The 15,292-nt window shown below is 36.2% G+C and overlaps 2 protein-coding genes and 1 long non-coding RNA gene across 3 annotated transcripts in view; 2 read left to right on the forward strand and 1 right to left on the reverse strand.

Annotated features, from left to right (window-relative positions):
• Positions 1-2,766, forward strand: part of LOC140158197 (uncharacterized) — a 29,763-nt gene extending 26,997 nt beyond the window's left edge. Inside the window, exon 6 of the long non-coding RNA XR_011859718.1 lies at positions 2,363-2,766. This is a non-coding gene — a long non-coding RNA (uncharacterized lncRNA). The remainder of the gene's footprint in view (positions 1-2,362) is intronic.
• The window catches only part of LOC140158506 (substance-K receptor-like), a 201,988-nt gene that overhangs the window by 46,873 nt on the left and 139,823 nt on the right, over positions 1-15,292 (forward strand). The gene's annotated exons all lie outside the window — the stretch shown is intronic.
• On the reverse strand, positions 11,240-15,222 carry LOC140158503 (uncharacterized). Its single transcript, XM_072181604.1, has one exon. It carries the CDS (start codon positions 14,357-14,359, stop codon positions 12,653-12,655), a length of 1,707 nt encoding a protein of 568 aa, XP_072037705.1. The 5' UTR covers positions 14,360-15,222; the 3' UTR covers positions 11,240-12,652.

Genomic DNA, 15,292 nt, shown 5'->3' on the forward strand with positions numbered 1-15,292 from the left:
TTCCTGACTGAAACCGCTTCTGCATCAGTATAATCGATCTGATTATGGTATCGCCCATTTGGTGAGTGCCAGGTCCAGCGGCGAGGTGGCTTGTGTTTTCCAAGAGTGTTGGCAAGTATCATGTTGTTAGTCTTGTAAATTCCAACAGCCTTAGCCCTCTTTCATTGGTTTACAGTATTGCAAGAGGGGCCGCAGACTTCCTCACACAGTCTTGCAGTGCATCCTCACCGACTTTTGCATTCCAGCCTGGATGATCAAAATGTCCTTCTTTTTTACTTTGTTGATGACTTCCTGCAGTTGGGTGTAAAAGGTTTCCACATGTTCATCATATAGTCTGAAATTGGCACATAAACCTGGATTATTGTGATGTTAAATGGGGCTGCTTGCAGGTGACTACAAGTTTTCTCTCAACTATTGTGATCTTGGGCAAGCAAAACAATTTTGTTTGGCTACAGCATCCCTTCAGTATCTCCCACGAGGTGCTGGACGACTCTAAGTACAGTGTGTGCTTGGCTGTCCCGGTAATTTCTCTTCCCATGTGGTGGAATACAAAGGGCTTTCACAGGCTCGTTGTCTTCAAGATGCAGTATATGGCCGAGAAATTTGAGTTGATGAATCTTGACTCTGGCAATGAGTGGAGTGGTGTTGGTCAGATTGTAGATCATTTAATTTGGAATCTGATCCACACACTTGATGTTTAAATATGACTCTGTAGCAAGATGTTGCAAAGGCATTGATCTTGTTTTCCATTGATTTTTGTTTCAACTGGCAGGGATGGGCTTCTCCAAAGTCGCTCCATTTTCCAGAAAGCTGCCCAGGCTAGTGCTTTTCTTCTTTTAGGTCTCCAACACTATAGCCCATTTTGGAACCCAAGTACTTGAGGTCGATAACTTGGTTGATGGTACTACATGTACCATAGACTTCAAGTGCTGGCTGGTTTGCAGTCAACTATTGCTATATATGACATATCGTTATGGAGTATACAAAATCCTCATTTTTGGGTCAAAAATGTGACTTTTTTGGTTGTACACAGTAAAAATTTCAACTTGGTTCAATTTTGACAAATGCGGTGGCAAATTGTTTGTAAAGCTGACACGAATCAGAAAATGAATAGTTTTTCATATATGTGCTGTGTTCACTGACTGAGATAGATGGCAAACAAGGTCAAAGGCCATATAGGGGTCATAGGCCACTGTTAAACTTTAACTTCAATTGCTCGTTCAATTGAGAAGGTGAATTCTATACTATTTTTATTCTTATATCAAATACTTGGCTTATATCATGAAGAGCAATTTGACACCTTATTTGCCAAAATCAAAGTGAGTTGAAATTATTACCCATGTACGACCAAAAATGTGTCATTTTACCCCAATATGCGGTTTTTGTGCAACAACTCCATAATAGATGGCACAGTATATAGCACAACACATTGTTTTAATCCTTCTAATCAGAGGAGTAATTTGGTATGTCTTTCAACAAGATCGGAGCATTTTTAATTAGTGACCCATGTATGACATGTGACCTCTAATGGTCACCAGGAGTTAAATCAAAAATGGCTCCACATCTTAAAATCAACATTTTATTTTCATTTTCTATTATAATTGTTAACAACCACAAAAGTGTCCTAGAGGGGTATTTGTGGGTTTGCTTCCCTCAATTCAAGCCCCAGGGTCCAGCATTGTTTTTTAAGAACAACCTGTTCAGCGGGTACATACTAATGCACCAATTAGCTAATCTACTGGCTTGTATTGGAATCCCTGTACGTACATGCACTTCAAAATAAAGGGACAGACATTTATTTTTGAATGTGTACATGTGTGAAATAATCCCAAAGGAAATCTGTTGGTGGATACTCATCAAAATTGTTAATATATTATTTCATGTAAAATGTTGAAATTTCAATTGTTCAATACTCAGAGTAAAAAGATAAGATAATTGAAATTACACCCTCAGAAAAATCACCATTTCTGCACTCTACAAAATGCATGGATGTAGGTGTGTGTGGGTGGTGTCTGTTTGGGGCATTTGTAATCACCACTGAACCTCATGGGGAACCGGGCCCATCCCAGCTTTGGCTGCAAATAACAAAAATACAAATTCCGGAGTGTGTCTCATATAGAGGTTGTATTCTGTAACCCCTTGGATAGTACCATCTCATAGTGTGTATGAGTATGTCCATGGTATGTCGATTCACTGCATGCATGTGTGTCCTCGTCTGGAGGCGCTTACAGGCAGGGGTAGGCATATAGTATGCGATGTAAGTGTAACTTGCTTTCTGGGGGTGAGGGGTACGTGTGTACATTGTGAATTGATGTTTTAATTTTCATTTTTAACATGCTGCATGTATCTTTGTTGTTTTCAGGGGACAATCCTGTAGATATGGCTGGAGATCCAACTTTCCTCTATCCAAAGGTGTGGCTTTTCAGGTTGGAGCAACATGCTGGAGATGGTCGAATAGCAACCAGGGGAGTCAATTCAACTATATAGCATTGGAGAGTTTTTGGCAAGACCCACATTTGATGGCATATGAACAAAATATTTGTGTCCATGGAGCATGAAGCAGCATTTGAATGATTTCATTAGGCCTCTGGTTGTCACCAGTTCCAAAGCTCATGGCCTGCATTTCCTCTGCACCAGCTAGCTTTGTGGCTTGTGGCATCAGATCAGAAAGAGTACACCAACCATAATACACATGAGACACAAAAAGTCTCCCTTACAATTTTTGTATTGTGATGTTGTGGTTTAAGTGCAGAATCATGCTGACAAAGTCAGCATTTAGTCTCGAGCATTCCGATGGCTCAATATCTCCTGCATCTTGCATTTTCTTGATATCTCCTGCATCTTTCATTTTTAAGACTCGGTATTCAGATGAATTAAAGTGTAGACTCATCACTTGTTACGTCTTCACCATTGATTATTGAATTTGCAACATTTTGCAATCATCTTCATCATCATACAAGTGCATGTTTATTGTAGTACTCACCATGGGCATTATGTGAATCAGTTGATGTGATCTGGCAAAATGTACATTGAAGGTCATGATATCATTCAAGATGGGCTAATCAACTTCTTTAATACTATAACTTTCAAATGCCTTGAAGAAATTACACATGTAAACATTCCATTTAGTTTCACTTTAAGGGGATACTACACCCCTACCCAATTTTGTGCCTATTTTTGCAGTTTTCTCCAAAATTATAGTGCATTGGGGGCAAGTAAGATATGTATATTTATAGGAGCAAGGACTACAACTACTGCACTGGACATTTTATTGTTGGGGTTGTGAAGGTACAGTCAAAAATGAGGGAAACCCAATATTTGATCAATAAATCAATATCTACTTGCTGAATTTTCAGTACAGTAGTTGTAGCCCTTGCCCCTATAATATACATATCTAACTTGTCACCAATGTGTTATACTTTAGAAAAATGCAAAAATAGGCACACAATTTGTCAGGGGTGTAGTACCCACTTAACTCATTCAAATCATGCCCTAAGTACTACTAGGAGTAATCTTATAATGCCCTGTTTGTTCCAACTTGTAATATTACTGCTGGCAAATGCAATTTCCATTATAGAAGCCACATTAAAAGTGTTATAACTAATTTATTTAGATACTATTTTCTGTATTTAATAATTTTATCTGTATTTTTCATTTAAACTTGTTTATATCTGCTAACAATTAGGATGTGATGGTCACACACATGGCTTGCTATCCCATGGCATGCTATGTGGTGAAAAAAGAAGCTTTATTTCAAACTCTAATGGTGACACACAGGTCAAATTGCTCGAATATACATTAACCACACTAAAACAAACACAATGCAATTTGTAGGCAGCAGTGTAATCGGCCCCAATATTGCAACATTGAAACAAACAACTTTACAAACATCCAACTCCATCCCATCCCCCGTGATTTTTTGGCATATTTGTAATGTTTACACATGTCACAACTTGCACCTAAATGGAATCAGCCAAATTGGTTGTGTTTGTAGGTAAACAGAGCAAAGTTCGACATAAAGTCATAATTCAAGAATTATGACTTTGGATGTCCTCCTATAGAACTGCGTGTTAAACAGCCAAAATAACAAGCAGTGTATTTACGTCGTTATTTCAGCTCAAAATGGACAGAAACCATTCCCGATAATTATCACTAGTATTATTTCAGCATTTTTGAGTATATAATGACAAATTTAAAATTGGAAGTAAATTGTACATTAAGCCTTTAAGTGGTCTATGAATCACTGAATGTTCATTTAAATCTAGTAATGGTGCCAATATTCAAGCCGCGCAGGAGTTTTGATTATCATGTATTTATGCTGAAATTGCAGCTATATGTGACTGATATGATGACGGTAAAAGTTCTGTTATTTATTATTTATTTATTTATTTATTTATTTCTTATTTTTACCTGGGGTGACCAATCAATACACTGGCACTGTTCTCCCTTGGTTCCCAGGTGACCTAAAAAGCCTAGCATATTTGCAGCTCTGGTGCATTAAACAATTGAACTTTTAAGTTCAATTGTAAAAAGCCACAATTAGTACAGGGTGCTATTGGATATTTTTGAGTTAGCATCTAGTTTTCCTACATAATACATTTTTTGGCATCTTTACACCTTAAAGGATAAAATTAGAATTGATTCCATTTTTTTTCTATGCCCCTACCGAGCCCCTACCGAGGGTACGAATAAAAAAAGTCAATTGTCATAATGCACTAGGGTGCTTAGTTAAGGATTTATAGAGTAAATAAGGTCAAATGTCAAAATATCTCATGCACAGAAGTCAAATTTTCAAAATGCACCGATTCAATCAAAATTTGTCTTAAATTACTCCTCTCGCAAATAGGATAATAATTTATTTGAAATATTTATAACCTCAGAATCGGATGAAATTGTGGGTCAAATGTTATGCTTTATATATATTTCTATTGGACTTCGGCTACATGAACTCTGAAAGGGGACATTATGACCAGGGTTGTAGCTAGGACATTTTGAGTGCTGGCAGCATTTGATGACAATCTTGCATACATGGTAATTTGTTGTCAAAATTGATCAAATTTTTGCAATTTTGGACTGAGTGGTGGGTTACAATGCCAAAATTGCAGCTGAGTGATGTAGCTAACCCTGATGATGAAAATACAAAATGCACTTAAAGTGAAATTTGAGACCTGACCATTTTTTAATTTTAATCTCTGTGTATGTAATTTTGGACATTTAACCTTAACTCCTGAACTAAGCACTGTAGAAAATTATGACAATTGACTATTTTTTTTACTCCCTGTGATGAGGATTACAACATAATGGGACTATTTTGGAAGTTTTGCCTCCACTGTGACTTGACCCATTATAGCAAAAAGAAAAGGTATCGGTATAGTTGCGGCTACTATACGGGATAGTATCCGGTAGGTATTCTGGAGCTATCCAAAAGTATCTGCTAGCAGATACTAGTTGGATACTAGTATCGGTATAGTGGTACTTTTCCGATACTATCCCGATACTAGTATCTGATACTATATAGTATCGAATAGTACCCGCTTTCAGCTGGCGCCAATCCAGGTCACATGACTAATTAGAATAACTGCCATATCGGCTTGGAGCCTAATTGCTATACAGTCAAGGAATGAGTTCCTCTGATTCAAAGGATAATATATACTGTTGTACAAGGAATTGTACAGTGTGTTCTATTTCTGGGCTTCACAGTACAGGTATGGTTGTATTGGGTGACAGTTTTTGAACAGAACTTTATATTTTATCTAAATTTAGTATAAGCTTAAGAACATCGTACAATGTAGGCTATATCAAACCACGGAGTATGTTGAATTCTGCACCCAAGACAAAATGGTGCTCAATGCATGCAATAAATGTGAATGTGCATGTATATTATATGTTTTTAGCATGCAATTGAGCATTCATAAGGTACATTTTCAACCCGGATTTTCAATTGCTTTTTGCCACAAATTTCAATGCTGCATGTATGTGCAATAATCAATTGCTACACATTTCACATTTAATGTATGTACAACTATAATCATTTGAAATTTTCCAGTGACCTTGTCCGTATACCATGTAAATCTCTGGACATATCTCTATGACCATATTTGGGCAAAACAATTTACATATGAAACAAATAGTATCAGATACTATCCCGATACTAGTATCAGGTACTATCTCGATACTAGTATCGGGCACTATTCGATACTATTTGTCAGTGTCTCCCAGTAACAGTATCGGATACTATCCCGATACTATATGTCCATATATGGGCAAAAAATTTGCATGTGAAACATATCCGGATACTATACCGATACTAATATCCCACTAGCTAGCGGGTACTATTCCGGTATTAGTATCAGATACTATCCCGATACCTATTATATTTTGATATGGGAGGGCATAGAAAAAATGGAAACAATCAAATTCTTATCATTTCAGGTTTAAGTATGCCAAAAAACATTGGTTCCACTAAATATTATGCATGTCCACTAAAAATTGAAGTACTTTTAAATTGATTCAGACCTAACTTATTGGCTGGAATTGATGAAAGAAACATTTTGCCGTTTAAATAATTTTAATCGGACGTTTCCAGAGATATGGCCTTTCAAGTGTCACAGTTTTATATAGGGCTGCTAGAACATATTAAAAAGTTTAAGTCCAAAATGGAATACTAAACAGAAAGTACAATTTTAAGGTGCTTTTTCTTAATGTATTTATTAACTAGCATTGTCTGGAACATTATATTTGCGTATAACCACATGAAATAAGATCATCCTAAAAATTTTAACGATTTTGTGCATGGTCTAAATATGCATTCTTTTGCACCAATAAATCTATGTCTGCTTTCAGTGCGCCAAAATTCAAAATAATTAAAAAATCTAAGTGGCATTTTGACTGCAAATTTTTGTTTTGTTTACACCACATTTGCTGGCGTGAACAACATACCGAATGGCAGAGTTGTGCGCGTCACGCAACGCTGTAATCGTGCACGTAATCACAATATTTCGCATTCGCGCATTTCTGATTCATTATTTCCCGCCAATTTACTAAGCTGTCTTGAGCCATGTGACTTTTTAGAGTTGGAAAGAGTGAAACAAATCAAGCAAAAATACAAGTAAATATTAGAAAGTTGTATTTTATCACTTTCAAATGAAAGAATACATCTTAGTGTTGATAAATATCAAGAAATCTCAAATTGGGGTGAACGAATGTGTCTTCCATTACTCTGGCCTTAAATCTTCAGTTTTTCAAACGAAAAGTTCCTGACATTTTCGAGAAAATTGTAAAAAAAAAACTTTTTCAAAACAAAAAAGTTTTATGGTCGGGACTGCCGAGACAGTCGATCGGAGGAGGACAAGCAAACACCTTTTTTTTGCCTAAGTGATGTACCGTATAAACTGTATGCTTATTTCACTATTCGTTGTATGTCTTGTCTGAACATCCCATCAGCTGTGTGTAGCTCCGCCAATAATGTAACGCGGCTGGGCCGCTGGGTGAATACTGAGAACCGGAACCTGGAACGACTGGACAAAAGACAAACTGTACGAAATGCCATCTAAAATGGTGAACTATTCTTATTGCTAATTTCACTGGTTCTTAAAAATATTACTCATGGCGGAGCTTTCGACTGATGCCAGCTTGTCTATCAGTTTGGCAATTGAGCAATTTAGGCCAATCAGAAGTCAAATTTCTTTGTGATATAGAAATCAGTAAATGAAACCAGAAAATAATAGGCTTCAGCCTATTTAATTAATTTTGAAGTCACTGGCAGATTTTCCACGTACTTTCCTTGATTCTGAAGTATAGAACTGCACAATTTGATAGAATAAACAGGAAGTTCCTTTTAATTCATAAAACGCACGAGTGTGCCTTTAATCCATAACACCTAAATTCAGAGCCACCATCTGCATGGCATGCATGCACATCATAATGCAAGGCTAAGCTTAGCCTTTCTTGAAGACTAGGAACTTCCCCTTTAATATTCTATCGTAATTAAATTAAGATGATTAAACCATTGTTTAACAGTCACGATGAACCAAGATGTCCAAGAGAAGCAGAAGGCCCAAGAGCCTAAGTAAGCTTAAACTTTCCAGGCCACCTACAGGCGCTAAAAGTCGCAAGGCAGCAGCCTAGGCCACCTCACAACTTTTACACATGGGCAAAAAATGATGTAGCATCATCTTAATGTGTTGCTCAAGTAAATCCACTTGACAGCCCCTCTTGACCAATGAGCTCCATCCACTTCAGTATGAGCATGACTAGAGAAAGCTAATTGGTCAACCTCTCTAAATTTGAATTGTCAGTGTGCTATTTACAGAAGCTTCAAATAAACAATCATCTCCACTGTAACAATTGGTTGCCAGCCTTGCTTTAAATTCAGGAAGTCAAGTGTCACACTTGAAATGCTTTATTGATTTGTAGCAGTCAAGGATTTGTGATCAATAATCAATAGTCAATTGCTGTGTAACTTGGTCATGAAGCTATTTTAACCATGCATGTCACATTATTGTTTCCTTATTCCACAGGAAAGCCGAGTTATAATTTTCTGACTTTAAAATTTACTTTTAAAAGTTTTGTTATAAATTGAATGGCATTGAATATACTTGCTACCAGAAGGAAAAGCAAAAAATAAAAAAAAAAAAAAAATAAAAAATAAATAAATAAAAATAAATAAATAAATAAAAATAAATAAATAAATCACACACACACAAAGTTTTAAGTATCATGGCTTCATGTGCATTACAATATTTTTATTAAGTTAAATGTGCAAGAAATTACATCATGGTACATGTACATGATTAAATAAAATATTTGCAAAGCACAAATTGACACTGAATCAAATAAAGTTTGAAACTGTATACAGGAAAGAATATTAAACTATCACTCTATTCTAGTAGTACCAATCCCAATTATTACAGCTTCATAAAAAAGCAAAAATTAAAAACAACTATTTGAAATAATAATAGGGACAACAACCAAAATTTCAGTAGTACATAAAAACAGGCTTAAATTAATGGGTGGGCAATTTGAAGCAAAGCTTTTTGAATTTTGTAAATTGGACTTTACGGTTGCCCTGTATAAGTTTCATGACTTGTATTAGATGAAAGAGACAGCAAAAGTTCAATTTATATGTTAACAATTAATCAGCATGCTCCAAAACATGTTAATATATTTTTAAAATTGAATTTATTTTTGGAAAAATATTCAGAATTTTTTCCAAAGTGTCATATCTGCAGAATTCAACAACCTTCCATTACATAAATTTAAATTTTTGTTGTATTAATCAGCATCCTCCAAAATACCTTAAAATATCAACTTTTACTTGAAATGACAATATTTTTTCTAAAGCGTCATGTCCGCGAGAATTCTGCAGTTTTAGTCAAATTCAACAACTTTGCATTACAAAATTTTAAATTTGTTGTAATCAGCATGCTCCAAAACATATAAATATATTAAATTGAATTGATATTTTCGGAAAATATTTCAGGATTTTTTCCAAAACGTCATGTCAGCAGAATTCGGCAACCTTGCATCACAAACTTAAAAATTGAAACGTTTGTTGTAATCAGCATGCTCTAAAATACCTAAAAATATCAACTTGACATTTTCGAACATTTTGGACTTTTGTTCCATAGCATCATGTCTGCCGAATTCTGCACTTTTAGCCAAATTCTGCAAACTTGCATTACAAAATGTTTGTTGTAATCAGCATGCTCCAAAACACAAAAAAAAATATCAACTTGAAATGACATTTTTAGAAAAATATTTTGTGGACTTTTTTCACCACAAAGTTATAATTATGTCTATGATATATGTTTTAATTGTCTCTCAAACCAGCACATAAGTATATGTGAGTGTCGTGAGCTGGGTTTTTTACAGGATGTTTGAAAGTTAAAAGCGTGCATAGCACTTGCATTCTTTTACTAACAAAATTCTAAAAAGCATAGCACTGACATACATAATGTAGCTTTCTGCAAAATGTTTGAGAGACAACTCTTTATTTCAAGTTAACTCAACTTGTGCCATATCATACTCAAGTACAAAATATACAGCTGTTACTTAATTACAATATACTCTATTCATTACTATTTCTCAAATGTACAATACTTCTCAGATCACAAGATAATCATGTAATGAGCTGAATTTGCAAGTATAGGTTTAACTTTTGGATGTTGGACAAATGATTCAAAAACTTGCACTTTTTAACATCATAAAGTCCAGTTTTAACTTGTGCCGCATCATACTGAAGTTCAAATTATGCAATTGTTACTCAACTATAATATTCTCTTATTTACATCACAACCATCTTAGAATAAAAGTGAGATCTGAATATCTTGATTGTTGTTTTTCCCGTTGTTTTTAAATGATATAATAAAATAACAATGAAAAACAATCAAGGTGTACTTGTGTTTCCTTATTGTGAAATTGCAGCTTCAAAATGGGAAGCAACTTTTGAGACATAATTTTCACTTTTTTTTCACAAGCAATTATTGCAATGAAAAAAAAATTGGCTTGGCATACCAGAAAACAATATAAGCTGCTGCTTGTATTTCTCTTTGCCTAATTTGGTTCCACTTAAGTACACAAAGGGTTAAAAAGTACAGTGATCTATAGGGTGCTACACACCAGCACAATGCCTAGACGTTATCTACAAGCCTCAGCACACTTTACAGGATGTTGCTGACCACTACAGCTACATCATCCCATAAACCATTTAACAACAACACAGGGACTTTGCAGCTTGAAGAGCGCACATCCTATTACAAACTAACTAACCCACGAGGGTTCGAACCCACAACCTCTCCTCGCACCATAGTCGAACGCCTTATCGATTGAGCCAACTTGACTGTTAGGAACTGTTTTCTCACAATTTGCATACTAGAAAAATGTACAAGCAGCTGCTTGCGATTCTCTTGAGCTAACTTGACTGTCATGAAAAGTAAAACACCCAAAACTTTTTGCAGAATATTAAACTTTTAAAAATGTTTTTGGGTTATGCAGGGGAGGGGTATGCCAAGCCCCAAGCCAATAACCAGCTTGCACTTGTCTTAATACAATTTCAATATCCGTATTCAGTGGCGTGTCCAGGGGGGAGGCTTTGGGTGCTGAAGCCCCCCGCACTTTGTTAAAAATCATGTAAAATCAGCCGTTTTTTGGCAATTTTAGCCGTTAACCCCCCCGCATTAATCTGAAAGAGGGACTGAGCCCCCCGCAGGAAAAGATCCTGGACACGCCGGTGGTATTTTCCCAGTCTCTAAACAAAGGATAAACTGGTTCCTCTTCATCTTCATATTAATATTTACACACACAAATATCAAACTGTCCAATGTACACTCTATCATAAACATAGGCTCTACCCAAGTCATTGTCAATTGCAATTCTGAGGATTTCACCTTTGAACCATGAATTTGTACCCCCTGCTGAACCTGTGTATAACATGTCAAGTGTTTTAAGTTTACCAAAAAACATAGCATGCTCTTCAGGTACAATTACCACAAAAATAAAAAAATACTCTCTCTAAAATGACCATAACAGTATACCCATGTGAAATTATGCCTTTTACATTCTTAATAAAATGAGCAATTCCTGTATCAGAATGTATAGAGCACTATGTAATTTTAATGTTTTGCTCAAATTCACAAATTTCATGTACAAACACTGGAACATGAAGGTTACTTACATGTGTATGCTTAAAAGGGCATTTTGTGATCCACAGCCTCATCCCACCACTTTTCTCAAAAAAAGTTGAGATTTTTATACCACTGGATACCTGGATTTGTTTGGCAAAAGTATCGCCAAATTTGAATCGTTCTGGTATACCAGAACGAAATTACAACAGTGGCCTATGGAGCTGCGTAATACACATAATCATGCATAACTCGCAAATGCAAAATCGGAATCAACTGAAATTTTGGGAATAAGCTTTTTTCGTGGATATCTAGTAAAAAAAATGTCATTAAAAGAGGATGCTAGGATCACAAAATCCTCCTTTAAAATGCTGCTGTCTCATTTTGAATCGTCAAAACATTACATTTCAATGTTAGATTTCCCCAAGTTAAAGCGCACTGCTTGAAATCCAAGCCAAAATGCAGAATGTATAGTTTATAAGGAAATATTTTTTCTTTCACGATGTTGGATTTAGAAAAAATTACAAATACAATTACTGTTTTTAGACTTTTTTTCTTAGTTTCATTGTATGTTTTCCTACATTCTGAGCTTAATTTTGAAAATACTTTTCATTTGATTGAAAATGATTCATTTTTTTGCTCAAGTCAATAAAATACATAATGGATATATCACAATGGTCCATAACACGTAACTGTCGAAACATTGCCAAACAAGCATGGTGTTATTAGTCTGAGTTGATTCATCTTTTAATTGTGCATGTTACTCAGATTACAAATTGAAGACGGCATGTTAATTTGCAGTAAGGAAAATGGCAGTTATCAATATTACAATGAGGAACTCTTGAAAGAAAAATTAAATCAGGTTAAAACCTGAAATGTAATATCTCTGGAACACTTGCATTTTTCAATAAAATCTTTCCACTTAATACTTATATTTCTCTCCAGATTGTCTCCAATGCCATGTGATGAAGTGGAAGACAATTATAGGACTTCTCCCAGAACATGGACTAGATGCAAATCTTATAAATAAATTACTTGGACTCTAAAACTAAGACATGTTTGCATTGCTTACATGTTCGTGTTTTCTTGTCAGTATTTGTTACATACCTTCCTTTACAATTTGGCACTATATCACCTCTGCACACCCTAATTTTGACAGGTGGCACCTCTAGACCAGTTTTTGCTGTGACTGTTCTCTGCTGATGGCTTCCAAACACCAAACGCATATGCTCCGTTTTATCTCTAACTGTACAATATACTCGTTCCATGGAATTTATTACTGCATGGATACTTTCTAGTCCATGTTCTGAGAGAAGTCCGATTGTCTTCCACTTCATCGCTATTTCAGGGACATGACATATGAGCATGTGTAATTTGGGTGGCACGGTCTGGAGTGGAAAATTCTTTGGGACAAAATAACCTAATTCCCAACACCTAACACACAGTTCTCTTACTTCTTCCTCAGAAAGGAAATCTGCCTTGAACAATTTGAAAATTTTTCGAAGGCGTCCGAATAAGCCCTGAAACTTATTCTTCATTTCCCCATCAGGAAGATCTTGTAGTAGTACCTCTGGGTTATCCACAATAGCTTTGCAGTGGTTTCCAACAAAGCACTGGCTATGGTAAGCTTGACGTTTCACATGCAAGTCATTTTCTAATCGCTCGTTCAACATTTTTTCATACTGTCCTCTAGCTTTTGCAATCTTGTCGTACACCTTGTCAAGCTTATCCTTTGCCTTGGCATACGCTGCTTCCTTCTCCTTTACCAGTGCTTTGTTGGAAGTCACCCTTTCTTCCTGACAGGGAATAACATCATCAGGGCCAGAAATTTCATCGGTACAAACCTGACAAGTCCATTCATTATAACATGGCAAGTCAATCTCAGCCTCTTTGATGCCTACACAGTACGCATGATACCATCCCATTTCATCCCCCTTTCCACACCGTGTGCATCTGATCCACTGAACATTGTTTCGATCAACCTCTGCAGGGACTGATGAGGCAAGAGCGCAAAGAGGCATGGAACAAGGGTCTGATGTCAAACCCTTTATATTCCTGCCTCTCTTTGCCCTCACAAAGCACTGAAGAAGCTTCTCATCAGCCGCCAATGCAGACTTGGCTTCAGAACACTCATTTTCGAGCTTTTTTGCCTGTTCTGAAGCAGCCCACCATTCAGCGCATTGTTCCAAATCCCTCTCTTCCAAACCTCCTTGGTCCAGCTTACGGCATTCAAGTTCAAGAAGGTTAAAATACCGTACAACTAATCCAAGAAGAATATGTAGAGAGGGAGGAACAATGTGATCTACTCCTGCACACAATGGGAAAAGAGGTCTCTTGGAAATGGAATGGTACATGTGTCCTGTTATCGGTCGAGTACCACTGTCAGATGACAAATCGGCGTAGTCCTGAACATACTGCTCAGCAGACCTTGGTTTGGCCCAGTTGGCATTTTGATTCCACTGGTTTTCTTTCACCCTGGGACAATGGGGTTCTCCACTTGTGGGTTTCCTTAACTCCTGTAGTGTGATGTTGCACCACAGACATGGGTGGCTTGATGCCGGTCCCATGTGACCCACATATTTACATAAAAATTCGTAATCCCCATACAGGAAGATTCTTAAGGGTTTTTCAACCCCATTAACGACAATTGTTTTCATATTCATGAGTTCAGCAAGCTGATCGTAATATATTGAAAATACCTCATTCAAATTATTGTAGGTATCCGTAGCATTAAACATTGCTAAAATATTGGTAGCGTCCGGCGAATTACCATTTTTCTGGTTGGCAAACTGGGCCACAAGCTTGGTGGAGGAGCCTCCTTGTCACCCTACAGAATTAACAAATGGAAGAAATTTGATAAATACATGATACAGAAGAGCAAGAATATCACAGGCATTTGATTTAAAACTGCATCACAAGATCAAAGGAAACGACAATTAGTATCGAGTCACATAACTTTTCTCTAAATATCTCTCAGAATTTCATAATTATGCAGTAAAAAAAGAAAAAAAAAGAAGAAGAAATGGACGTGTTAGGCGAAACAAATGCACGCATAGGGTTTGACTCAAAGTTTGAGACACAATCAAAGAACAACCCATTTTATTTTACATTCGGACCCAGTTACAGGTCAGAACAAACATGATAAGATAATTATCGTCCATGGCCCTTGAACATGTTTAAAACAAAACTGCAATAGGTTACATAGGAGGTTTTGCTTTAATCATGTTCAGAGGCCAAGGACACATGTATATAGCTTGTTCAGCTCGTAATCGGTGGGCCTTACATGTATAATATCGGGAATAATATCAATATATTTTATTTGTCTTTAATTGTCTACTTTCTTTAATGTTCACACAAAATATAGTTCACACAGATCAAGTATATCACTCTTAACATGGGTCTAAGGTTTCAGCGTAGTGGTAAAAGCCTATCATTTTCCATCCAATTACGAGCTAATCAAAGTATAGGTTTTTCCTGCCCATGCACATTATGCATCTCTCATTCAGGGAATGAAGACTTTAATTCAAGTATATGACTCTATCAAGCTAACCCAATGTGAAATTTAAGGCCGAAATGATATTTGAAGGCTAAGTTGATATCTTCTATAAGTGGTGTACATGTGTTTTAAAATAGCCTAAAATATCTGTATAAAATCTGGCAACTTCCCATTC

This window comes from Amphiura filiformis, chromosome 8 (assembly GCF_039555335.1).
Source record: "Amphiura filiformis chromosome 8, Afil_fr2py, whole genome shotgun sequence".
Lineage (NCBI taxonomy): Eukaryota > Metazoa > Echinodermata > Ophiuroidea > Amphilepidida > Amphiuridae > Amphiura > Amphiura filiformis.